The 26,112-nt window shown below is 56.2% G+C and overlaps 2 protein-coding genes across 6 annotated transcripts; both read left to right on the top strand.

The window, feature by feature from the left end:
- The first annotated feature begins 1,179 nt into the window (after positions 1-1,179).
- B4GALNT4 (beta-1,4-N-acetyl-galactosaminyltransferase 4) lies at positions 1,180-15,424 on the top strand. Of its 4 annotated transcripts, none has more exons than XM_015863350.3 (20): positions 1,180-1,578; positions 3,989-4,101; positions 4,630-4,731; positions 5,040-5,135; positions 5,393-5,483; positions 5,820-5,920; positions 6,295-6,362; positions 6,649-6,727; positions 7,647-7,713; positions 9,215-9,358; positions 9,603-9,712; positions 9,942-10,042; positions 10,207-10,283; positions 10,605-11,802; positions 12,322-12,629; positions 12,985-13,138; positions 13,651-13,723; positions 13,813-13,966; positions 14,222-14,348; positions 14,469-15,424. In XM_015863350.3, exons 1-20 carry the CDS (start codon positions 1,428-1,430, stop codon positions 14,581-14,583), a joined length of 3,429 nt encoding a protein of 1,142 aa, XP_015718836.2. In that variant the 5' UTR covers positions 1,180-1,427; the 3' UTR covers positions 14,584-15,424. The 4 variants fall into 4 exon arrangements, with proteins under 4 accessions (XP_015718836.2, XP_085404225.1, XP_015718839.2 ...); XM_015863353.3 differs by having other exon boundaries at positions 1,529-1,578; positions 5,774-5,920; XM_085548100.1 differs by lacking the exon at positions 1,180-1,578 and having other exon boundaries at positions 9,500-9,712.
- On the top strand, positions 15,365-26,070 carry PKP3 (plakophilin 3). 2 transcript variants are annotated; one of them, XM_015863333.3, is made up of 14 exons: positions 15,365-16,971; positions 19,124-19,316; positions 20,043-20,119; positions 20,726-21,447; positions 21,806-21,929; positions 22,069-22,273; positions 22,516-22,690; positions 22,929-23,046; positions 23,330-23,497; positions 23,738-23,923; positions 24,098-24,251; positions 24,643-24,835; positions 25,034-25,121; positions 25,363-26,070. In XM_015863333.3, exons 1-14 carry the CDS (start codon positions 16,789-16,791, stop codon positions 25,396-25,398), a joined length of 2,622 nt encoding a protein of 873 aa, XP_015718819.1. In that variant the 5' UTR covers positions 15,365-16,788; the 3' UTR covers positions 25,399-26,070. The 2 variants fall into 2 exon arrangements, with proteins under 2 accessions (XP_015718819.1, XP_085404230.1); XM_085548104.1 differs by lacking the exon at positions 15,365-16,971 and adding an exon at positions 17,918-18,212.
- The last annotated feature ends 42 nt before the right edge of the window (positions 26,071-26,112 follow it).

Below are 26,112 nucleotides of genomic sequence, written 5' to 3'. Positions count from 1 at the left end.
GGCACTGGGACTCCCATCCCTGAGCTTGACCCCATGGAGAAATCCTAAACTGAGTCTCCATCAAGTGGCAATGAGGCTCCCATCCCTGCTTGGTGGAGAAACTCTACGTTGTGTCCTTGTGACTCCATCATACTGGGAGCCTTGAGGTCGGGCTCAATGCTAACCCTACATCATGTCCCCACCGGGTGGCAATGGGACCCAACCCCTAGAGTAACCTGTAGGTGCTTGATGGAGAAACCCCACATCACAGCCCTACCTCGTGGTACCTACCCTCCCCCCTCCCCCCCACGTTCCTCATGCTGTCCCTAAGGGCGCTGGAAACCAAAGCTCAACCCCACATCCAGCTCTGGGGAGATGCCGTGGGGTGGCCGTAGAGTGACGCTCCCTTAATGTCCAGTCGGACACTGCAGCCGCTTATCTAAATTACACCTAATTACGAGCCAATTAACCTCCTGCACTCGCCTGCGAGGATGCTCAGCCTTGGCGCACGGGTGCCCTCTAGTTTCCCCAGCTGTAGGTATAGTCTCTTTGTAATTCATCGCTGAATTCTAACCCCTGCTTTCATTTCCAGCTCCGCACTGCAGCGAGGGGGGGTTGGGGAGGGGGGGGGAACGATTCTACTCGGGCAGCAGCGGTGCGGTGAGCTGTGGGATGGAGATGGGATGGGATGGGGGTGGGAATGGGATGGAGGTTGGGTTGGAGATGAGATGGGGTGTGGGGGGGTTAAGTATGGAGATGGGTTGGCATGTGGATGTGACAGGGACGGAAATGGGGATGGGGATAGAGGTGGGATGGTGCTGGGAAGGGAATGGAGATGGGATGGAAAGGGGACGTAGAGGGGCACGGAACGGGTCCCATCTCGCACCGCGGCCGCCCCCCATTCGGGCCCCGCATCCCGTCGGCACGCAGGGCCGTACCAAGCCCCCGCTGGGGGGCGATGTGGTGACACAGCCGGTGCTCGCACGGCTGCCCCACCCGCCCCACGGGACGCGGACACCCCCGTCCCTTTCTCCCCTATTACACCCCCAGCTCCCCACGCTGCGGACCCGGATCCGACCCGCTCCCCCCGCCGCCCCCATGGCCCGACCCGTTGGCGTGGCGACGCGCGTCGCCCCCTCTAGCCCCGCCTTCTCATCCCTCCTATTGGCCGAGACTCCATCCCGGCGTGCGGCGATTGGTCGCCTCCCACGTCGCTCTGCCCGGGCGGCGCCGCGCCCCCTCCCTCGGCTCCCACGGCTCCATTCATTCTGGTCCCGGCCGTGTCCGCTGCCGGCGCTCCGGGGCGGCGGCGATGCACCGGGCAGCACTGAGCTGCCGCCGCCGCCCCCCCCGCTGCCGGCCCGTAGCGGTGGGCGGCCGGGGGAGGGGGGCCTAATGGGCGGCTAGGCCGGCGGCGGGCCGCGGGGACGGCGGGTGGGGGGGCTGTGATGCCGCGGCTCCCGGTGAAGAAGATCCGCAAGCAGCTGAAGCTGCTGCTGCTGTTGGCGCTGCTCACCTCGGCCGCGTGGTTCACTTACCTGCACATCAGCCTGGTGCGACAGGGCCGCGCCCTCCGCCTGCCCTTCACCTACGGCAGAGGTAACAACCCCCCCATCCCATGCCCCCCCCCATATCCCACCCCATTTCCCCCATCCCCCGGGTTATCCCCCACCTTGGGTTCTCTCCATGGGGGCTGTCTGCAAGGGAACCCAAAGTGTGTCCAAGACCCCTTGTCCTGCTATGGAGGATGCTGCCTGCCTTGCGTCAGCCAGCAGAAGATGCTGGGAAAGGTTAATTGCTTGTTAAATAGAGCAGCACCGAGCTGATGTGTTTTCAGCCTCTGGAAAGCACTGGGTGTGAGTTTCAGGCAGGAAGCCAGGCTGTAGGGTGTGTGCTTGGGGGTTGTCTGGGGTATATGTGTCTCTGTGGTGTCCCTATGGTGGCCCTGTGGATGCTGCTCACATGGGGACTGTGGTCAGCAGCTGGGATGGGAAGCTGCTGTTCTGTCCCTGCTAAAATGCTCCCCCTTGTCTTCTACAAGTAGATAATTACCTTTCTCTGCCTAATTTAACACACAGGTTTCCTCATCTGAAATAATGAGGCCATTACAGTGTTCTCCCAGCTGGAAACCGTGCCTTTATTTCTTTCTTTAGAGGTGCAGATAGGAGAGAAGATTATAGACAAGAGCCCTTTAAGAAGTTTTGGTGGCCCATGCAGAAGAGCAGTGGTGCCATCCGTGGGCTGCTTGGTTTCCCCTTCCATCTCTCTCTGAGAGAGACCTCGTCCTCCTCATTGCTGCCCTGAATTGGCTCTTTGTGAGCACTCCCACTCTGCCAAGAGCTGCTGGGAGGGGAGGAGGAGGCAGGCAGACAAGCGAGCCCTGTCCTTGGGCAGCCAGGGCTGTCTCAGGGCTTTGGGGCTGGGGAACAAAGTGGCATGGAGATGGGAAACATGGGGCTGGAACGGCTGCAGGGCTGAATAACTGAGTGAACGTGTTACACTGCATTTATCCCTTTGCTTCCCCCACTGTGTGTCTGGAGGGGCTGAGAGCTCGTGTTTATATCTCCAGTGATTTCAGCATCTCCTCTGCATCCTGAGACATAATGGGTGATGCTCACCCCTGGGCTTGTCCCCAAAGGAAGCTATTGTGTCCCCAGCTGCACGGTGGCACTTGATCCTCCTCGTGTGCCATCAAAAACACCGTGGCCAGGAGCTCAGCTGTCCCTTTCTAAGCGCCTGTTGCCTTGGCAATGGCAGGACCGAAGGGATTTGGGCTGGGCAAGGAGATTGATGGGAGCTGGCTGCTGACCGATGGCTGCGACATGAAGGGAGGCTTGAGGGGGGGATGCACAGGTCCCCTGTCACCTCCTTAAGGGAGGTTCTGCTGGATTGGATGCCAAATTTAGATTAAAAGTGAAGGAAAGGATCAAAGCAACCAAGCCTGGGGAACCAACCCTGGCACCCTGTAGGCATTTAGGAAATGCATTCTGTTTCCAGCACAAGATTTCAGGGGCTTGAATGTGAACTCCATATCATTTGCCCCGACACCCACCTGGTTGGGGTGCTCAGGTATTTGTTGCTGGGCTGCATTTCTGGCAGCACCCAGATGTTTGGCACCCTTTGGGGTAGGGAGAGAAGGGAGGATGCTCCTCCCCGGCCAGCATCTTGCAGGCAGGAGCCTTTTATTCTTGCTGCTGCCTCTGCTGCTGCAGGGCCAGGAGCCGAACAATACCACTCCATCGAGCCTTTTGTCCCTGCTGCTGGGCTGCGATTCCAATGGCCCTGGCTTTGGAAAGTGATGGGGCTTGGGGAGGAGGGAGAGGGCTCTGGGGCTGGAGGGTGAGATGAAGAGGGTTCGTTCCCAACTTGCTGGTAGAAATATTGGCCTTTCCCTCCCTTTCTCCCTTTCAAGCTGGATCCAGTCCCACTCTTCCCTGTGATGCTCCCCATCCCCATCGAGGCTGAGACAGGGCTGTGGGAAGAACGATGTGGATCTATCTGAAGACATGGGAGGGAGACAGGGAGCTGGCAGCAGAAAGGTTGGGCTGCCAGGGCTGAATAATGGCTGAGAGCAGAATAAGGGGGCTTTAGAGCTTAATTTCCTGTTCCCGCGCTGCAGCCGCGCTGAGGATGGGATTTGTGCTGCCATCTCCAAGGAGATGTGGGCTGCGAGGCCGCTAGAATGCTAATAGCATCAGTGCATGTAGATCAGGAGGCTGCTGGGTCTGGGGGCTCCCCAGCCCTGTCCTGGGGCAGGCAGGAGCTCCCCAGAGCCATCAAGTGAGATGATGGAGAACACGGAAGAGTCTTGTTGACCGCTGCCTTGCTGTTCCTGTTGTCCATGGGAGCCCAACGCTGCTTAGTACGAATGTAATGAAGGGAATCATGGCCAGGACTCACCGTGTCCATCTCTTCTGCAGCCTTAGGAAAGGCCTGGGAGCATCTGGTGATGAGGCTGGAGGAAGGTAGCCGTGGTCTCACTCAGCAGGTCCCTGTGTTTGCATTGCAGATGGAGAGCGGCTGGGGGAGGTGACGGACCCTGGCAGGCGGCTGGTAGTGGCCCAGGCAGCAGCACGGCAGAGGAAGGCTGAGGACTCCAGCGAGAGCCACGAGGAGGAGCAGGTAGGAATGAGCCCAACTCTCTCTTCAGCAAGCTGGGGGCAGGTGACTGCTCCCCTAATCCCTCTAAATTACGAGACACGAGTGATCGGATTAATCTAATCCCCTTTAAAGGAAGAGGGAAAGCAGGGAGGCACCCTGCTGCCTTTGCCCGGAGGCACAGTACAGATGGCATTATCGCCCAAGCTCCTGCTCTTTTGGAAACACAGCCCAAAATAGCCCCTTTCCTGTAGCCTGCCGGACCAGCATTTAGGATGAGCAGCAAAGTGTGCTGTTATGGAGCAGGAGTGCTTTCGGCAGAGGATGGGAAACGAGTTGAGCTGGAATGTTTTGAAGCTCTCTGGGGTGCCTTGCCAACATTCTTCTATAGTGAGGTGCCACTCGAGGCGTTCAGCCTTGAAAGCTTTCCCCTTGGTTTGGAAACGCATGGCATCTCAAATGAGGTATTTAGGCATAAGGAAGTGTCATACAAGCACATCTGAGCAGTGTGCTGGCACCTCTCACCTCCCATCTCCTGCTTCCCTGGCACAGAATGATGGACAGGATTTGGATGGACGGTTTTCCAGAGGCTCACGAGCCACCAGGCACCCCAAACTTAACCTGACCAGCCAGGCTCTACCCTGGGATGAGAAGGTACATGGGCAGGGGGGTGATGGTGGGAGGGAAGCATGTCTATGACCATGGTTTTGAAGGGCAGGGTAGAATCATGCAGTCTCTTTCACCTGGTTCCAATGGGATGGGTGTTGGTGGAGCTAGGCTTTTGCTGTTGTATCCAGAAGGGAAACAGTCCTTGTGTGAGCCTGCTTGGGAACCCAAAGGGTGCCCTCGCAGCAGCAGGAGGAAGACTATCCACTGGGTTTTGGTGTTGTGAGCATAGGGTTAGCTCTAATGCTGTCCTTGGGAGGTGACCCTCACGTCTCTCCCTTCTCCTCGCTCTGCAGTACAAGGGGAAAGCAAACCTGCATGTTTTTGAAGACTGGTGTGGAGGAGCCGTGAGGCATCTGAGGAAGAATCTCCATTTTCCACTCTTTCCACACGTGAGTCCCAGACATGATGGTGGTGGGTTGGAGGGAGGGCCTGCTCATCTCTCCCTCTGGCGTGCAGGCTTTTGGGTTCCCTTTGGGGCAGGTGATTGCCATAAGAGCCAGACAGGCTCCAGGGCAGAAATTGAGAGATCTGAGTGGCGATGGGACCTCTGTGACCCCTCTGGTTTTTGGTGTACAGAGCCCCAGGAGGATGAGGCGTAGATAATGTTGGCACTAGATGTGAACTGTTTGTACTTTTGCATTCCCAGACCCGCACCACAGTGAAGAAGCTGGCAGTGTCACCCAAGTGGAAGAACTACGGGCTAAGGATTTTTGGCTACATCCACCCTTTCAAGGATGGTGAGTGGGGATCTTAAGCCTCTTCTCCCCTTGCAGTGGTGTGGGGAAGCTGCACACTTCTCCTTCTTGGGCCATCTGATGTCAGAAGGGGTATTAGAGAGTCCTTGGCTCCCAGGCAGGAGGGTTTCTCTGGAGTAGAGATCCTCTTCCATGGCTTTGAGTGAAGCTGAAGCGCTCATCCTATCCAGGACAGAGCACAACATGGGGTCCGTGGCACCATGTTACTTCTGTCCATCCATCCCTCCATTTCCTCATGCCCCAAGGAAACACTGTCACCTTCATCCACCCAGCCCAGGCCACCAGCACTGCTGTATACCTCTCCTCTGCTGTCCTCAGGAGACTTCCAGTTTTCCGTGGCATCAGATGACAATTCGGAGTTCTGGCTCAGTTCTGATGAGAGCCCATCCAACTCACGGCTGGCTGCCTTTGTGGGCAAGGTATGTACATTCACCCTCCAGACTTCCCTGTACTGGGAAAGCTCCTGTCCCAGAGTGGGAGGTGTAATATATGCTGTTGGATTTTCCTGGGGAACTGGGAAACCTATGGTCTTGATTCACACTTCTGTGTTTGGAATCTTGCTGCTCATGTCTGGTGACAAGCTCCTGTGCCAAGAGTGCCAGCAGAAGGGGGTGGGGGACAAGGGGATGCTGGGTTGGAGCCCCAGGACAGAGTTCTGCCTGATGAGCCTTTCTGAAGCGTGGCACGGTGCCCAATGGAGGCAGAGGAGAGCTTCTGTCTGTCTGCGTGGCAGGGTTTGGGCTTGTGCCTGCTTAGCTGGCAGCTCTTAGATGTTCATTTTTCCTCTCCTCAGCTGGGTACCGAGTGGACGGCTCCAGGGGAGTTCACCAAATTCAGCTCGCAGGTTTCTAAGCCTCTACGGTAAGCTCCACACTGATCCTGACCAGCACCCAACACTAGCCCACACCTTAAAGGTGTTAGACAACATGAGTTAGGGATAAGGTTTCCTGTTCTTTTTCTTCTATTAAAACAGTAGAACTAGTTGCATATATCCCTCTCTCCCTGCTTTTCACCTTACCCCAAGAAGTTTTAGCCACACATGAGCAGGACAGAGATGGTTTCCAGAGATAACCCCCCTGATACTGAGGGTCCACCCCATTGCAGTAGCAGCAATGTTTCCTAACCAGCCTCTCCCCCTCTTGTGCAGCCTTATGTCATCTAGACGCTATTACTTCGAGCTGCTCCACAAGCAAGATGACCGAGGCTCGGACCATGTGGAAGTTGGCGTGAGTGAATGTCCCCTGTGCTGCTCTCAGGCTTGTTTCTGATCAGCAGCTCCCCATGGCCAGTCCCATCCTCTCTCTCTTTTTCTTCCCCCTTGCCATGTTCAAAGAGAATTGGGCTGACAGAGGAGGAGCAGCCCAGACTGTGGATAAGATGAGGACAGACAGGTACCATCCAGGACACTGACTGCTGCTCTGTAGAGATGTCAGCCCATCCTACTGCCTTAGGTCCCCCTTTTTATTTCTCCACCCTTTCTTTAGAGATATCAGCAATTTCAAATCTGAACTTGCCCACCTGGCTGCACAGCCCTGCTGTTCTCAGGAGCTCAGGCTTTTATTTTTTGGGGGGGGAGGGAAGAGAAGATGTTGACTCTTTTGCAAAGGTTTCCTTTTCCCGAACCACTCATTAATCACAAGTGTCAGACTTGTGCCAGCAAAGCATCTCAGAGGCTGACAGCTCCCCTTCCTGGCTGTTTCTCCTCTCCCAGTGCTCTGGATTGCTCTGTCTGCGTGCATGCAGTACCGATAAGATCTGCATTTCTGATATGAAAAACAAACAGGGAGGGGGAAATGTTTTCTTGCTGGAGGGAGGGAAACCTCTCAGGTGCTTGTAGAGAGACAACAAAGGACCCTAATGCATCCCTCCTTTGAGGTATGTAAGGGCTTGTCTGTACAAAGGCTCTCATCCATTCAGGGCATGTTTCTAAATGGCAGTCAAATCAGTGCAGGCAGCTGTGAAGACCCTCTGAAGTCAGTGCATATTTGCTTGTTAATGTAACCCAAATCAGCTGAGGCTGGTCTAAAAGCAGCAGCAGGGATCTGCAGGGGGTTGCTGGGCTGGTGGGGTTGAGGATGGTTCCTGGGAGCTGAGCATGGAGAAGGACCCATCCTCCCACTGATCCTCCATCTCCTTCTTTCCTAGTGGCGAGTTTTCCTCCCTAGCTTGAAGTTTGAGGTGATTGACTCCTCCTACATATCTCTGTACACAGGTAAGGACCATCCCAGGTGCTAGCAGCCAGCAAAACCACCATGCTGCACTCACCTGGGCTCAAAATGTTGGTTGAAACCAGATGCAAGGGAAGATGGGTCCGAACCCACCAGGGCTTCTGCTGGATAGGAGGAATGAGGCTGCAGCAGGTAGGGGTGATGCTGTGGCCCTCGCAGACATGGGATGTAGAAGTGGTGTGCCATGGAAATGCAGCTCCTATGGCTGCTGCTCTCCAGCCTCCTCCTTGCTAACAAGGCTTGGCTCCTTTGGCAAGCAGCTCAGCTCCTTGGCCTTGAGTTATGAGGAGCTGTCTCGGAGGTGGGAATAGATGGCATGAGATTTAATTAAACCTATAGATCTTCTGCTTCCTGCCCCTTCCCCGGTCTGGCAGCAAGAAAGAACATGATGGATGGGCCCTACCCTGGCGCTCAGTGTGCATGAGGACTGGTCATCAAACACGCCCTGGAAGTCGCCACTGAAGCAACATGCAGGGATCAATGGGGAGAAGAGGGGTGGGGGGGGGCAGGAGATGAATGAGGTGCAGATAAATTTCCCCCCAGCTGCTATCCATCAGCAATGATGTTCTCTCTCTTCCCAGCTCCCTTGGAGCCCAGCAGCATTTCCCAGGGTGCGAAGCCAAACCACTTTTGAGTGCCCATCCCCAGGGCTCAAAGCTCTGCCCCTTCCCTTGCCCCAGCATTTTCCTTATTTGGCTGCATGAGGATGCAATGTGATGTGTCCCACATCTCCAGCATGTCCCTATTGCACAAAGAGGCGTTTTGGGTGCTGCATTTGGGGTCTGCCTGCTTCCCTGCAGTGGCTTTGAATACTGGGAACAGGCAACCCTACCTGGGACCAAGGTGACCAGGGCATGGTGACCTCACTTAGTGGCACTCTGGGGGGCTGGTGAATAGCCAAGGACAATGTGTCACCCAAATCCTTAAACAGGAGAAGGGCAGAAGCCAAGCTCGTGTTGTATTTACCTGAGGCATGAAGGGGAAAGCTTAATACAAGGCTTAATCCCTGTGTCCCTGGGAGCCCAAGCCTCCAAGTGTTTCCACCTCTTGTGTTTGTAGCGAGCAATGCTGTAATCAGAGCTGGGGATCCTGGCTGAGTTCACCTTGTACCCTTGTTCTGTGTGTCATTAGTTGATTGCAGTAATCATTCATCTCATTAGTCACAGGGTCTGCAAGCCTGCAGGTGGGCTGGAGGGGCTGGGTTTGCCCTCCCAGGAACTGGGGACCTATGGGATGTGCTGTTCCCGATGGGGGACACAATCTGGGGTCACTGATCATGTGTTTGTGCACATGCCTTCTTTTGTGGGGGTGCATCCCTTGTGTCCTGGGTGGGTATCCCTGCTGAGTCAGGGGGTGTAGGATACTGAGTGGTGGGGTTCAACCAGGAGCCTTCCTGACAGCCTTCTGGGGCCAGGGCTCCTCTCATGCAGAGGATGAGTCCTGTGGTGTACTGGGGGGTTCAGTCACTATCCTCTCTTCCCTCAGATGAATCATCCTTGAAGATGAACCACGTGGAGCACATCCCGCAGTCTCTGGCCAGCCACAGTGGGAGCTACCTCTGGGAGGCACAGTGGGATGAGCATGGGGCTGACATGCTCAAGTCTGACCCCAGGGATACCTTCTTCCTCAGTAAGTGGCTGAGTCTTTCTGCTGCTCTGTGACTTTCTTTGGACCCTTCCAACCCAAACCACTCTGTGATTCAATGAAGAAGGCAGGACCTGGATGTTCCATGTACCCAGATCATCCTCCCTACCTTCTACCCATCTCTAGGGTGAAGGACATCTCTTCTGGGGGCAATTTGGGATGGTTTGGGCTACAAACTGTAACGTGGGATGGGCACAGGTTGGGCTGAGCTACACCTGCCTCTCCTCAGCCCCCGCGATAGAGCCGTCCCGCGTGGAGAATGTGCTGGTGCCCTGTGCCTACAGCCCCACCTACGTGGTGAAGGACTTCCCCATCGCCCGCTACCAGGGCCTGCAATTTGTAAGTGTCTCTTTGTGATGCCTGGGAGGGGAACTTGCTGAAACTGTTGGTCTTGGTGGGTCTTGGTTTGCCTGTGATGTTTCAACCTGATTAAAATCCAGGAGAGGGCCAAGCTGAGCCTTTCTTCTTGACCTAAATGGGTTTGGGATGAGCACTGTGTGGTGTGTTTGGGGTGCTGGGATTAAGCCAGCTGTGTGCACTGGTGATGTTGGAGTGCTTGGCTCCCCAGGTCTACCTCTCGTTTGTGTACCCCAATGACTTCACGCGCCTCACTCACATGGAGACAGAGAACAAGTGCTTCTACAGAGAGTCCCCGTTCTACTTGGAGAAGTAAGTGTTGGTGTGCATCCCCAAGCCCTGTCTGTAGCAAAGGGCCACCTCCAGGCTGGCTCCTGCCAATCTCTTGGGGATTTGTTCAAGAAAAGGGGAGACGTAGCACCTGAGGACACCCCTCTTTTATCTCTGGGACCTCATCTTTCATCTCTGTCTCACAGGTTCGGTTTTTATAAGTACATGAAGATGGATGAGGAGGACCCACGTCAGCGAGCATTTCTCTTCCTCAACCCAGACAGTGAGTCATGCCTGCCCACTGGCAGCTCTCAAGCATCTTTCAGTGACTTGGCACAGGGCTGAGGACCTGGCATCCCAACCTGCCAGTCCAGTTGATGGGAGGTGGAATGCATCAGTGTGTCTCCAGTGATGTGCTTAGAGGGGTTAATTAGCCAAGGTTTGGGGGGCTTAATTACTGGAGTCTTTAGCCCCCATCCCTGCTGAGCATCACTCAGAGCCTGCCAGCTCTCAGCCTTCCTCACCCAGGGACAGTTTTCATGTTGATCCCCTTAACAGAACAGCAGGGACCCTCGAGAAACTTATTTCTGTCTTTGTTCCCTAGATTTCCTCGAAGATGATGAGGAGGATGAGGATACTGTGGACAGCCCTGAGGCCACAGACCCACCTCCCAAAGCCAGGAAGAACCTCGAGCTAGCACCTGAAGCCCAAAGGAAAGAGATTCTGCCAGTCACCAGAAATTATGGGGATTACTTGGATTACTACAGTTTCCACCGCAAGCAGAGTCAGGCACGGGATGAGGTGGGCACGGGAAGGTGGAGCATACCCCCTGCCACTCCCAGCCCTACAGCCACTCCTGTGGGTCCCCATGGCAATGGGAATACAGAACCTGTGCAGGAGAGAGTCCGTGGGAGAATGCTCCGATGGTTACCCCAGGAGCCCAGTGAGGAGGATGAGCTGGGGCTGCTGGTGTCCTCCAAGCGTACTGGGGCCCTCAGCCTCCAGTCTCACCTCCCTGTTCCCATCTTTGGTGGCAAAGCCAAAACACCAGATCCCAGCAAGTCCGTAGTATCCAAGGAGGACAAAAAGACTCAGAAAGCCCAGGAGAAGGTGTATGTGACCAGGCTGCAGCCAGGCAAACGCAAAGCCCCAGCCCAGGAGCCCGCCTTCCCCAGCATCTTCCTTTACCCAAAGCTTCTGAAGAAAATGCACCTTCGCTCCAGAACCCCTCAGAAGCATCCCATCACCTCCAGCAAGCTCCGAACTGCCCCTGGCCACCGGACCCCTTGGCTCTTGAGTAATATGTCCAAAGAGAGAGACACAGCCAGGAGGAAGACCAGGCGGGTGGGTGACAGGAGGTGGCAGCCGGTGAGCAAGCGGGAAGAACTGGGGGCTGAAGGGATCTTCAGCAAGGAGACCCCCGAGGATGTGACCGCTGCCCCGGGTAGGATGGTGGTCACCACTGATTACAACTCCTCTGAGGTGACTCGCTCGCAGGGGACACGGGTGACATCCTTTCTGAAGACATCAGAAATAACAGCATCCCAGCAGGAGGGAAAGGACCAGGAGGAAGAGGAGGTGTCAGACTACAGCTATGAGACAGGGGAGCTGCCACAGAGCTGGTTGGAGGACTCCATCAACTGGCAGAGGACGTTCAGTGTCAGCTCGGTGGACTTTGAGCTCCTGCGCTCTGACTGGAATGACCTGCGCTGCAACGTCTCGGGCAACCTGCAGCTGAGCGAGAGCGAGGTGGTCGATGTGGTGGCCCAATACATGGAGAAACTCAACGAGAAGAATGGGGGGTAGGGAGGCAACAGGGTGTAGGTGGGATGTGGGGGGATGTGCCCTGGCCCCACTTGGCTTTTTGGGACCAGGTGGGCTCGGTTAGAGTTGTAGAGCGGCCCATGTTGGAAGGGACCTCCAAAGATCATCAGGCCCAACCTCTGTCCTCTTTCTAGCTGCCCTTTAAGAGCTGGAATACAGTGATGAGCCCCTCCTGAGCCTTTTCTTCTCCTGTGTGGGGGAAAAACTCAACTCCTTCAGACTTTCCTCATAGGACAGAATCTTGAGCCCTTTGGCCATTTTTGTGGCCATCCCTTGGACCCTCTCCAGCCTGTGCTGAGCACTTTGATTATACCTTTCCAGGTGAAGGAGTAGGCACTTGTTAAACTTCATGCAGTGTCCACCTTGCCACCATGCTCAGACGTTGAATCTGAGGGTGCTTTCGATCCCATTGTTCAGATCATTGATGAAGATACAGAATGGCATGGAGGCCAATGTCCATATTTGGGCTGTTTCACCTGTTTCTCCTTCCCCCACAGCATCTACACCCTCCTGAGGATCATCAATGTGGAGAAGCGCCGTGACACGGCCCGGGGCAACCGTTACCTGCTGGAGCTGGAGTTGGCAGAGCGGGGCCAGCGGACGGTGCGGCTCTCTGAGTATGTCTATGTCCTCTTGCACCAAGGCAAGCAGGACAACAGTGCTGAAGCCAACCCTGAGGGACCAGCCCTGGGGGCCACCGATGCCCAGCCAAGCACCTGGAGCATGCTCTATGGGAAGCCCATTCTGTGCCGGCCGCTGCAACTGAGCTGGAAGCAGGACATCATGGTGCACTTTGTGGTACCCGGTAGGTGACAGCAGGACACATCTCTCTGTAGTGTCTCTTGCCACCCACAGTGTTCTCTGGTGGGATTTTGTGTCCTCTTGGCAGGTCCAAGGGGCTGCAGGCAGGCAGGAGGGCATGGGCCATGACTTGAAGCCCAGTCTGTCTCAGGCATTGGGATTGAGGGACTGCCCATGGCTATGGTACTGCCAAGTGCCTTTCCTAAGGCAAGTGCTATCAGGGCTCTCAGGAGGCCAGATCCATAGCAACGTTGAGGTTATGTGGTGTAATTTAACAGGCTGCTGGTTTGGGGGTGTTTGGGGGATCTCTAGTGTGTGGATCCTGTGGTCTGAGGGATGTTTGTGGCTGTGCCCGGCAGTGAAGAACCAAGCGCGCTGGGTCCAGCAGTTCATCTCAGACATGGTTGGCCTGTATGACGTAACCAAGGATGCCAACTTCAACGTTATCCTGGTGGACTTTGACAGCGATGACATGGACGTCGAGAAAGCCCTGCAGGATTCCCGGCTGCCTCGGTAACTTATCCCAAGGACCCCCACATCCTCTCCACATCCCACCGTGGTCCTGTGATGGTGGTCTCATAAATAGACAGGCCATCCTGGTGGTGCTGTCACAACTGTTGGCTTGAGGTGGCCCCTTTTTTCACAGTCATAGGATGATTTGGGTTTGGTGGGGCCTTACAGCCCACCTAGTTCAACTCCATGCTGTGGGCTGGGATATTTTCTACTAGACCAGGTTGTCCAAAGCCCCATCCAACCTGGCCTTGAACTTATCTTGCACTTGGCCTTGTTGAACTTCATGAGGTTCACACAGGCCCATCTCTGCAGGCCTGTTGAGGTCCCTCTGGATGCCATTCCTTCCCTCCTGCATGTCTATCCCCGCATGGCTTGGTGTTATCCACAGGCTTGCTGGAAGTGCCCTCAATCTTGCTGTCTGTGTCACCAACAAAAGGTGTTAAATAGCGTTTGTCCCCTTGGGGAGGTTTCTTCTCATCACCAAAGCTAACTGCCCTGCTCTCTCCCCTCAGCTATCAGTACCTACGGCGCACAGGGAACTTTGAGCGCTCAGCAGGGCTGCAGGCTGGTGTGGACATGGTTGAGGTGAGGACACCCTGCTCCCCTTGGGGTTTCTATAGATCCTAGCGTGGCTTGGCTGCGAGTCTCCCACTTGTGTCTGTTCCCACCCTCAGGATGGGCACAGCATCGTGTTCCTGTGTGACCTGCACATCCATTTCCCCCCCAACATCCTGGACAGCATCCGGAAGCACTGTGTGGAAGGGAAGCTGGCATACGCACCTATTGTCATGAGGCTGAGCTGTGGCAGCTCCCCACGGGAGCCCAACGGTGAGCAGTCCCCTTCCTTGTGCCATTTGGGTGGGTTTGTTCTGCTTTGGTGAGGTGAGATTAGAGCCCAAGAGTTCTCCAGAACTTGGAGTGTTACCCTTTGGACCCCAGTAGGAAGTGGTAATTGTGGGGACAGAGCTGTGGTAGGAAGGGAGGACTGGGGGAGCGATTGAGTTGTGAGCGTGGATGTGGCTTCCTGGGTGCACCAAGGGCAATGGTTTGGTGGGATGGGGAACTCATTGCTCCTCTCTCCAGGTTACTGGGAGGTGAATGGCTTTGGTCTCTTCGGCATCTACAAGTCAGACTTTGACCGCGTTGGAGGGATGAACACAGAGGAGTTCAGGGACCGCTGGGGTGGGGAGGACTGGGAGCTCCTGGACAGGTGAGGCTCCTGTACCCCCCCACCTGTGTGATGGGGATCCCCATGCTCCCAGCCATACAGGGCTTTGGCTGTGTCCATCCCCTTGTTTCCCTCAGCAGCTATCCATCTGTCTGGCTGCAGGGTCCTTCAGAGCGGGCTGGAGGTGGAGCGCTTGCGTCTCAGGAACTTTTACCACTATTACCACTCCAAGCGTGGCATGTGGAATGCTCACAGCAAGAAATCACCCAAGGACTAACACCCTGAGCCCAGACCACAGCCAGAGGTTGGCCACTGCTGGTGTCCTCCTGTCCCCAACTCTTGCTGGTGGCCATCAGTGCCAGCACAGAGGGCACCGTTGCTGCCAGGGTCTCCAAATGAACCATGATTACTTTGGGGTGGAATTGGGGAGGGAGGGTGGGGCGAAAGTGGGATGGTGGATTTTTTCTTAAGGGTCTAATTTCTTAGTCAGCAATGAATTTATTAACTCGATAGTGCCAGGCAGTGGGCGTCCTGCTGTTGGGAGAGCAAAGCCTTGAGGCTGGGGGCTATGTCATGCTGGTGATGCTGGAGGGAGTAAAGTGGCACCTGAACTCGCAGCCAGCACTAGCTCAGTGTCCCCTGCACGGTGCCCAGTGCTGGAGGGCAGAGCCTTTGTGGGGGGGGCTGCTGGAACAGATACCCTTGGGGTGGTGGGGGTTCCCCTCAGGGCTGCCTGTACCCTCTGTGGCATCCCCAGAGCCAGGTGGTCACCTTGGAGGGGAGAAAGCTCTGCCCTGGCTGCTCTGGCTGAAGTGGGCAAGGGGCAGAGCCCCTTCCTGGCCCCCATCAGCAGGGTGGGTTGGTGGGAGTGGGGGGGAGAGGGGGGGAAAGGGCAGAGCCCAAAGCAGGTACAGGAGTGGGGCGAGCAAATGATGTTTCCAAGCTAATTTCTGTGAAATTATGAGGTAGGAAGCTGTTTTCAGGAAGTTGTCTGTTTTCTTTTTGTTCTTTTAATTGCTGTTGTTCTGTTGTTTTGGTTTTTTTTTGGTTTTTTTTTGTTTTTTTTTGTTTTTTTTTTTTTTAATTCTTAAAAATTAAAATCAATGTCTTGGCTGGGATTTTCTTCCTGCAGTGTCACCCTCTGCCTTGTGGCTGCAGTCCCAGGCTGATCCGCCTGCTGTGCAGCACCCAGGAGGGCTGGCAGCGTGCAGGGAACAGGAGGAGGAGGCAACCAGCTATGTACCTTTGATGCCCCGATGCACGCTTGGGCTTGCAGGGAACTTGGGGAGCCTCCGCCCCACACCTGGGTCTCGCCCCATTGCAGGAGCATGGGCTGAAACCACCCCGTGGTCTGGCAGCACTGGGCACTGCCATCCCTGAGAGCATCCCAGGAGGTGTCCCCCCTCCAAGTTTGCCTATGGGGTCAGTCTCTGCAGTGGGATTTTTCTCCCCCCTGGTGTCACTCATTTACTTCTCTCCCAGCTCCCTGTATTTCTGAGCTTTCTTTAAGCACTTTGTTGTGGGCAAGGGCTTTGCCCGCTATGCCAGGAGGTGGCCTGGGGGTGGAGAAGTGCTGGGCAGGGTGGATGGCATGATCCCCAAAGCCGCTTCTCCTTAGGCACAACTTTTTAAGCCATCGGAAGGGGCTGAGCTGCTTTGGAGCTCCCAATGGAACCATCAGCACCAAGGGATGCTTAGCATTGGGCTGGCGTGGTGGTGATGGGTTGATGGTTGGACTGGATGATCATTAGAGGTCTTTTCCAGCCTTAATGATTGCTAATTTTCTATGACATAGAGCCTCTCCAGAGTTGGAGGTCTCTACTTTTTCAAGGAGCAATAGGGAGAGGCATTTGCTGAGCAGCTCGCCCTGCCCCGGAGGGAATGTCACGCTGGGGCTTGTTGGGTCTCATAGGGTGGGGGGGGACAGAGTTGAACCCCAGCCCCAAGCAGGTGGCTTAGCATGTCCCTATAGGGCTGAGCAGAGGAATGGCGGTGGGCAAAGGGGATCGGCCAGTGCTGGCTGTGGTGCCATTCGGTGTGATGGCCCTGGAACTGGTTTGGCTTGTTTGGAATGCTCCCTCTCAGCTTATCTGGGCTTCAAAGGGATTCTGCTCAATCCCACACATGCAGACATGCTCCTTGGGAGCCTCCAGGGTGAGGGGGAACCCCCCCTGCCCCATAGGCTGTCCTCCCCACTTCTGCCTCCACTCCCTCTTTTCCTTTTGGAGCCCTCCTTGTTGGGTTCCCCATGCCAGGCCAGGGCATTCAATGGAATGTGTTGGAATGGATGCTTTGGCCAAAGGCCATGGAAGTGGGGGACCAAAGGTGCTTTCCAGAGCATTGCGAAGGTGGGACCTCCATTGGCAGCAGATCCAGGAGGTGGGTCAGTCCGGCATCGTGCAGAGCCACCACGAGCCAAAACCCCACCGCAAAGCCCCGAAAGCTCAAACTTGACTGAGAGGCAAGTGGGTTTGGAGCACACATGCAAAACAACGGTGAAGGGACTGGTTGGGTAAGCTCCTGGGGCGGGCCCTGCCACAACCCCACGCCCACCACCGCACAGACGGCATCGCCGACCCCACGCCGGGGCTCCCCGACAGCACCCAGGGGTGCACCCAGCGAGAGGATGCTGCAGGGCACCAGCAATGTGGGGCCACCCAACAAGGTAAGTGTCTTGCGAGCGTGGCTGTCCCCAGCGCGGGTTGACATCATGCCAGGGGACGTGGATGCTATTGGGAAACTGATGGAGTCATCCATCAGCTGAGCGCTCCTGGGCAGCTCTGGCCAAGCAGCGTTGTTGACCTCTCCCCAGTGTCCTCGTGCCTCAGTTTCCCTGCTGTGAAAGGGACAGTCTGGGCATGTGTGCTGTTGGCTGCTCCCTGTTGCTGGTGGCATCGGTGGCCACAGGACCTGCTGTCTGGGACGAGGCACACAGTGGGGCTTTGGGGACAACAGGCATTTGTGTATTGTGCTGGTCACCCCATAGAGGGGGGGATTGCCCTTAGGGCACAATTCATGGTGTGTCTATGCTGAGTTTATTCATCTCTGCATCACTGCGTGTGGTCACATCTCAGTTGTGCTCCAAATGGGGGTCTTGTAGCAAATTGCTGTACTTGATTATTATTATTATTATTTTTTAAGCATCCAATCCAAAGCCTTTTTACAAGGCTGTAGAGCCCCTGCTCCCTGCTTTGGGGATGTAGGGATGTACCTGGGGGTATCCCCCCACCCCTCGGAGCCTGGCATGCAGCCATAAGCAAGCAGCAACATGCATGGGGAGTGAACCTCCTGCTTCGAAGGGGGGGGGGGGAGAATATGATTCATGCAGGCTGGGAGTGCCCTGCTGAGCACTGCCAAGTGTGGGTGGCACGGAGCTGGGAATGGTCCCCTTAAGGCTGTAGACCCCAAAAAGGATTGACTGTTGACCCATACCCCCAACCCTATAAAGCCTTCCAGAGAGAGACAGGGAGGGTCTGGGGGGGGTCATAGGTCCCCAGGCACAATAGGGTTGGCCACCAAGATCGGGGGCCTTTACCACTGCAGGGAACAGATCCCCGTCCTTGGAACACTCTGCTGTCCCGCATCGAGCTCCTGCTGACAGCGGCACATTCCTCACTGCTCTTTCCCCCCTCCACCAAAGGACAAAAGCCATCCTGAGCTGTCAGCGCCCGGTGTTGCAAGCCTGAGCCAGATCATTAGCTGCCAAACCCCAAAACGCTTCTGCCAGGTGGTGCCAAAGCCGCCATGGGAGCTAACATTCCCATTTCCCCCTCCCCAGCCCTAAGGCTGAGAACGTACACAACTTGTGTCAGGAGTGCATGGCTCCCTCCAAGAATCCAGGCAGGGGGAAAACAGTGGAACAAAGCCACTGGGGATCCTGGGAGCAGGCGTGCCCTACAAGCTCAGGTTGGTTGGGATGGCTGGGCGGGTGGGGCGAGCCTAATTAGTACCTGCATGAAGCAGCCACTGAGTCACGCTGCATTCATTGCCTCTTTGCTCAGAGCCAGCAGCACTCAGCTGCCCCATGCTTTGACTTTTTAATATAATAAACGTATTATTGTTGTTTCTTTGGCAAATCCCAACTGATTTGGAAAGCAAAGCAGGGAGGGCCCAGCCATCGCACCCTAACAGTGGTGGTGGGCTCTTGTAGGACGTGGCGTAGGACTTTATCAGGGAGACTGCCTGGTGTTGGCTGGGGGCCTCTTGGAGGTCTAAGGGCTCTAGGGGTCAATGGGCAGTGAGCCTGGGTGATAAATGGGGGGATGTGGGGCTTTCCAAGGGGGGTCTAGAGATGCAGGTGAAGCCACGTGGGAGTCTGGGGGAGGTTGTTGGTGCCTGTTGCTCACTAGGGGTCCGTGTGGAGGGCGGGGGTCAAATGGAGGCTGCAGAGTGTTTCGGGTGTTGATGTGCAGGTTAAGCCTCGGGCAGGCTGTCAGGAGAGGCCACGCGGTGGTCCAGAGGTCAACTCGGAGGCCACACGGAGGCCTGGGGCTTTTGTATCCTTGGATCTTTTGGGGTCTGTGGGGGATCCAGCCCCAACAGTGTATCCAGCTCCCATCACTGTGTCTGTGGGCACCCCATAGAGCTCCTTTGGTCTTGAGAGGGGCCTGCGTTGCCTCCATGTCTGCTCAGGTGTGCGCGGCACTGAGGCGTGGCGGCGGCGGGGCGGGCCGGGTGCCTCCCTACAGCACAGGGAAGGCTCCGCCGCCGCGCACACGCACACATACACACACACACCTGCATAGGGCGGCCGTGCTCTGCTCAGCCCCTCCGCCGTCATGCAGGAGACTAATGCCTTCTTGCTGTCGGCCCTGCAGCCTGAAGCCGGTGTTTGCTCACTGGCTTTGCCTTCAGATCGCCAGCTGGACATTCGCGGCCGAGAAGCAGCTGAGGCCCAGCGGCTGCGCAATGCTCGCGTCCAGGAGCAGGTCCGGATCCGCATGATGCTGCGGGGACAGACGGCCGCCTCGCACCCCGACACCGCCACGCTTGACCCCATGGATAGCAGAGGTGGGAGATGGCGGGGCGGCTCTCTGCGGGTGGGGGGTTCCCGTCTTCCTTTGATCCAAATGGGGGCTTCCTACGCTTGCTCCAGCCTGGGCTGCTTGTCCCCAAGCCTCACTTTACCCCATGAGGGTACTGGGACCCCATGCCCCACTTTGGGCCGCTCTCGTTGGCTCCTTCCCTGGGCTCTCGGCGCTGTCTCGCCTTGCTGGCTGTTCTCCAAGTGCCTCCATTTAACATCTGAGCTCACGGCCTCCGCCCTGTTCATTCGCCCCATTGCGCCTCTAGCTGCGCCCTAATGACGAGAGAGCCCCCCCGGCACCATGCACCCCAATGTGGATGTCCCCAACCTTTAGCTGTCCCTGCTGTGGTGGCATCCAGATGGCAGTAACCCAGTGGGGCTAGGACACAAGTAAGCCTTGCAGCAGAGCATGGCTGGCCCCCTGAGCCCCTATCCCAGCTGAGTGAGGTCAAAGGGAGCTGTGTTGAGCCCCCACCAAGGTAGCAATTACTGCTCTCACCATTAGGGCATCCTTGAAAGGTGGAGAAGCTGTGGAAGCTGTGCTGCCTCCTCTGCAGCCCCTTCCTATACCCCATGGCTGGAAGGAAGGCACATCTTCAATCCTCTGGCTCTCAGCCCCCTATCCACCCCCCTGAGGGCAGCAGGGTTTATCCCAGTGTTTATCCCAGCTTGCACAGACCAGTGTGTTATCTCCCATCTCCATCCTGCAGGTGGTCCATATGGCACGACCGTGCGCTCCTCCTTTAGCTCCCGCTCCCAGACCAATGGCTTGGACTCCAAAAGCTCGGTATGTCTGAACCAAGCACACATCTCTGTGCTAGCTGGGGATGGCTTAGACAGCCTAGTGTTGATAGACAGCTTAGTGTTGACCTATGTGAAGGTAGAAAGGCCCTATAGATGGATCTGGAAAGGCTGGATCAATGGGTGGAAGTTCAACAAGACCAAGTGTTGTGTTCTGCACTTCAACCTGCACAACAACCCCCGGCAGTGCTACAGGCTTGGGGCAGTGGAATGCTGCGTGGGAGAAAAGCATCTGGGATTTAGTTGACAGTGACTGAACGTGAACCAGCATTGTGCCCAGGTAGGCAAGAGGGCCAATAGTTTGTATCAGCAGTAGCACAGCCAGCAGGAGCAGGAGGTGACTGTCCCCTTGTACTCAGTTCTGGTGAGGTTACACCATGAGTATTGTGTTGGTTGTTTGGTCCCTTACTATGAGAAACACATAGAGGCCCTGGAGCATGTCAGAGAAGGATAATGAATCTGGTGAGGGGGTCTGGAGTGCAAGTCTTATGGGGGAGTTGGGATGGTTTTGGCTCTGTCCTTTCCTTTTCCTGTGGTGAGGATGAAGGAATGTCTGTGTTCACCCTCCCTTAACCCCATGCTTCCCCCCTAGCTGTACCAACCCATGGCCAAAAAAGACTTTGGCACACTCAAGGGCAGCAGCTGGTCATCGCGGTCGGCTGTGGACCTCACGCCAAACAAGAGGATGGCAACTGTCAGCAACGGGGTCATGCCAAAGGGCCGGAGCTACGGCGTGGGCTATGCCATGTCACAGGCTGCCAACACCTCCCCACGGCCCAACTCCTTCCATGAGCGCAACTACCGGGCCCGTCAGAGCTTTGACACGCTGTCTCTGCGCTCCCTGCGACTGGCTGATGGGCCACTGCCTCCCAGTGCTGCGGATGACCGCTACAGTATCATCTCAGAGCAGCTGGACCCCATGGGGCACCAGTCCCTCTATAAAAACCAAGGCAATGGTGGCTTCAGCCGCTCGTACACCTTTGAGAGGCGGATGAGCACTGGTTCCAATGCAAAGGGCTCCGACTGGTTGGATGGCGGAGAGGTGCCCCAGAGCCGCACCATTCGGGCACCAGCCATGCGCACGCTCCAGCGCTTCCAGAGCAACAACCGCTCACGGCTCAGCACCAGCTCCTTTGGCAGCATCCAGCCGTCCTCGCAGGCGCCTGTTGGGAGTTCCTACATGGGCATGGTGGAGCACAGCTCCCGTGCACCCTCTGTGCGCAGCCTGGCTGAGTCCAGCCACCACCTCCAGGACCAGCGCGCCATGGATATTTACAACGGGCACAGCACGCTGCTCACACAGCAGTCAGGAGGGTGAGTGCCAACCATCCCTGTCCCTTGTTCTCATGAGTCACTCGGCTGGTTTAGGATTAAACTCCCTGGTTGTTGCTTGTCTGCAAGGGAAGGAGGAGGAGAAGTGAGGTGGTTGGCATAATTTGGCCTCACCGTCATGGAGTGTGGTGTGAGTTCATCTTTAAGTGTGTCCTGCATATGCTTTTAGGTCCTAATGTAAAACCATCCTGAGATGTAGAGGTGGGAAGGTGCCTGCTAAGCCAGGAGGAGTGTGATGAGGAGGGAGATGGGTTGGCATGTCTCTTTTGAAACGTGGGTTGTGGTGGGGAGCAGAGATGGAAGACCTTTGGGGGTGTCTTTCCTTTCATGTGGCTTCCAGGTTTGATGACATTGACCTGCCCTCAGCGGTGAAATACCTGATAGCCAGTGACCCCAACCTACAAGTCCTGGGTGCTGCCTACCTCCAGCACAAGTGCTACAGTGACAGTAATGCCAAGAAGCAGGTAGGCACCAGAGGTGAAGGGTCTCCTGAGCCCCTCTGATATGGTGGGGCACACCTGGGAGGATGAAGGAAATGGAGGGAGCCTCAGATCCCATGTGAAGCTGGCTTGGCCTCTCCATCCAACCTGTTTCCCATTGTAGGCTCGCAGCCTCCAGGCCATGCCCAAGCTGGTGAAGCTCTTTAACAGCCCCAACCAGGAGGTGCAGCGCCATGCAACAGGTGCCATGCGCAACCTCATCTACGACAATGCTGAGAACAAGCTGGCTCTGGTGGAGGAGAACGGCATCTATGAGCTCATGAGGACACTGCGGGAGCCCGATGATGAGCTGCGCAAGAATGTCACAGGTCAGAGATGGTCACAGGGCTGGACTGGGGTCCTCCTAATGAGGTGGCATCTGGTTCCCCTGGCCTGTGAGTAAGGCCAGGGTGATACTGTGTGAGGACAGCTCTGTGTTGTCAGCACACACCTGGGTGGTGTCCCCAACCATGAGTTGCCTCATGGCTGTGAGTGGCCAGTGGGAGGTGGGCCAGGATGGACGTGCTCTCTATCTGTCCCCAGGACTGAGGATCCCTTTTTTTCCATGCAGGGATCCTATGGAATCTTTCCTCTAGTGACAACCTGAAGGATCGCTTGGCTCGAGACACACTGGAACAGCTCACAGACCTGGTCCTGGTCCCCCTCTCTGGCCTGGGTGGCTCTGGTGTCATCCAGCAGAACCCCTCCGAGGCAGAGATCTTCTACAACTCCACGGGCTTCCTCAGGTACGCACCTCAGTCCTACTGTGGATAAAAGTTTAGATGGGAGAAAGCACCACCTGCACTGCCAATCTAGAGAGCTTGTTTTTGAGGTCCCCATTCCTTGCAATGCTTGTGCATCAAGGCAAAGTGTTGTCAACACCACGGGACAAGCATTAGTTGACCTCACTGCTGTAGTGGGGCACAAGGATGGAGTGGCTGTAGTGCCACTTCTCACTGTGATGGACCCTTTTTCCCCATGCAGAAATCTGAGCTCTGCAAGCCAGCAGACACGGCAGAAGATGCGTGAGTGCCATGGGCTGGTGGACGCCATGATCCACTATGTGAACAGCTCTCTAGAAGTTGGGAAGTCAGAAGACAAGGTGAGCCTCGAGATTTGCTCTGCTCAGAGGGCTTGGGGCTTTAGTGCCCTCAGATGGGGTGTTACTTATGTCCCCTGGGATTACCAGACATCCTTCACAAAGCGGGGAAAAAGAAGCTGGATCTGTCCAAGCTTACAGGGCATAGTGGGGTACTGTCAGTGGTGGTGCTGCGGATGTGGCTCTGAATGTGGAGCCCAAATGGAACTCCATAGGACTGGGCCCTGGAGGCTGTGCCAGCTCACCAGGACTGATTCCACCCTTTATGTCCCATTTCTTTCCCCAGAGCGTGGAGAACGCTGTCTGTGTCCTGCGCAACCTCTCCTACCGTCTCTACGATGAAATGCCCCCCTCCTCCCTCCAGCGCCTGGAGGGCCACCGCAGGAACAACGGTGGAACCATGACAGGGGAGCTGGTGGGCTGCTTCAGCCCCCAGAGCAAGAAGGCTCGAGAGGTCAGCAGGTTTGGGGGGTGGGTGGGACAGTGGCATTTTTGTGCTGTGACAGCTGCATCACATGGGATGTAGAAGCATGGGAAAGCGACTGGTGAAACGTGATTGTGGGTGGAGGTGGACACCAGCCCTGGCTGCTGGGTGGGACGCATGGGTGAACTCAGAGGATGAATCAGGTGCTACTTGCATGTAGCAATGGGATTGTTCTCTCTGGGCCTAACGCTGCTCCCCTTGTCCCCACAGCACTATCTGAATGCAGACATCGTCACTTTCACGGAGGTGTCCAAGGACCCCAAGGGTATGGAGTGGCTCTGGAACCCACAGATTGTAGGTATCTACAACCGGCTGCTGCAGCGCTGCGAGCTCAACAAACACACCACCGAGGCGGCCTCAGGAGCCCTGCAGAACATTACGGCTGGGGACCGCAGGGTGAGGATGCAGGAGGGGGGCTTGTCCCATTTTGCTTGGCTGTCGCTGCTGGTCACAGCCCTATCTGGGTGGAGGAATGTGGCCATCACGCTCCTTGCCACTCTGAGCAAGAGGAGGAGGAAACATGAAGCAAATCTGGTGGGTGCCTCTACTGTGTGTTTTTTGCCTCTGCAGTGGGCAGGCGTGCTGAGCCGGCTGGCTTTGGAGCAGGAACGCATCCTGAACCCTGTGCTGGACCGCGTCCGCACCGCTGACCACCACCAGCTGCGCTCCCTGACAGGGCTCATCCGCAACCTGTCCCGCCACGCACGCAACAAGGACGAGATGTGTGAGTGCTGGGAAGGGCAGGGCTGGGGTGGCACAGAGGAGCCCACTGGATGCTTTCCATCCTTTTGACCCTTTGTTTGGCCTTTGCATATACCTCCAGCACCTTCCTGTGTCCATGTTCACAGCTAAATGCATGCGTGTGTGGTGCCCTGTCTGTCTCCAGTGATCAAACATCCTTGGCATGCTCTGCTCTGCCTCCAGTCCCATTTACCTTCCTTGGCTATGCATCTATTGCCCCAGCTCCTCTCCCAAGTGCCACAGAGTCTCAGCATAGAGCTTGAAGCACCCCCTGGTGCTGCCTCATGGGTCCTTGGCTGCATGGCTCCTCCTTAGGTCACCATGCATCCTCTGAGGTTGGCCACTAGACCTGATATGTTGCCTTTGCCCTCCAGCCACCAAGGTGGTCAGCCACTTGATTGAGAAGCTGCCAGGGAGCGTCGGGGACAAGGCACCGCCTGCTGATGTTATTGTGAACATCATTGCTGTGCTCAACAACCTGGTGGTGGAGAGCCCCATGGCTGCTCGTGACATCGTCTACTTTGATGGCCTCAGGAAGCTTTTCTATGTCAAGAAGAGGAGGGACAGGTGGGAACCCGCTTGTCTATTTTTCCATCCCAACCATGGTGTTGTCCATCACTGCGGCCATCTCTTCTCACCACTCCTATTAGAAGCACTTTGCTATCAGCCCTCAGACTTTATGGGGTGGTATCCTTGGGCTGGTGAGGTACCATCCCATGCCCTGTGAGACCCAAAACATGACTGTATTTTCTTTCCCTGCTCCAGCTCAGACAATGAGAAGTCCTCCCGGGCAGCAGCCAGCCTCCTGGGCAACATGTGGCAATACACCAAGCTCCACCGGGACTTCAAGGTGGTAAGTACCTCCCTCTGGGGTGGGAGCCTGTGGAAAAGCCCAAGGGAGTCATGGCTGGGGGCTTCAGCCTGGAAATATACTCCACCCAAGTGCTTGCAGGCGTATGACTTGCCCTGACTCCACACCTTTACCTCATGTAGAGGTGGAAATGTCCCCAGAGCATCATCCTTATGGTTCCCAGGGATGGGAACACCCATGTGTCCCCCAAACAGTGGGTGATAAGTGGCCTGTTTTCTTGCAGAAGGGGTACCGGAAGGAGGACTTCCTCAGCCTGTAAGAACAGCCCCAGGGAGAAGGGACTGCACAGCCTTCAGCCTCCCCTCTGGGACGTGCCTTGCTGCCTCCTGTGACCCCAAAGAAGCTGCTCTGTAGCATAGTCCCCACTGCTCTTCTTGTCCCTTGCACCTACCACTGCTGCTGGGCGCCCCATCTCTGGGTTTGGGATGCAGGGCCTGAAAATGTCCCCAGGACCCAGGGCTGTTCAGGCTGGTGCTGTATAAGCAAGATCCAGGCAGGGCTGGCTGGCTTGTGTTTGCTGGGTGGCGTCTCCCCGCAGGGTGGGGAGATGCCCTCGGTGCCCGCTGCAGGTGGGGCCAGCACAGGTTCAAAGCTCACCCAGCAGAGGAGGAGGGCTGGGGTGTGTGGGAGGCTGTGGGTCGCTTGGGGTCTGTCAGTGGGGTTTGGGACTGGGGAGGGAGACCCTGCGCTTGGGTGTGCCCCATCTGGGAAATGGGGTAGAGTAGGTACAACAGGGGCTAGGAAGTCAGCAGATAGGGGGGCTGGAGGGGAGTGGGGGGTGGGGTGAGTGAGCAGTGGACACGAGGGACCTCCCCCATACTCAGTGTGATGTGTTGGGACCCGCTGGGGATGGGGCAGTGCATTTGTCCCACCAGCTCTCTGTGTAGAGGCTGTGCACTGTGTATCTCCTAAATAAATACCTTGAATAATATCATTGTGCTTGGCCAGCACCTCTGGACACTGCCTCACCACT

Source organism: Coturnix japonica, chromosome 5 (assembly GCF_054131305.1).
Source record: "Coturnix japonica strain WE chromosome 5, WE-NBRP24, whole genome shotgun sequence".
Taxonomy (NCBI): Eukaryota; Metazoa; Chordata; class Aves; order Galliformes; family Phasianidae; genus Coturnix; species Coturnix japonica.
The sequence above is the reverse complement of the archived record's forward strand: the minus strand, read 5'-3'. Positions and strand labels throughout refer to the sequence as shown.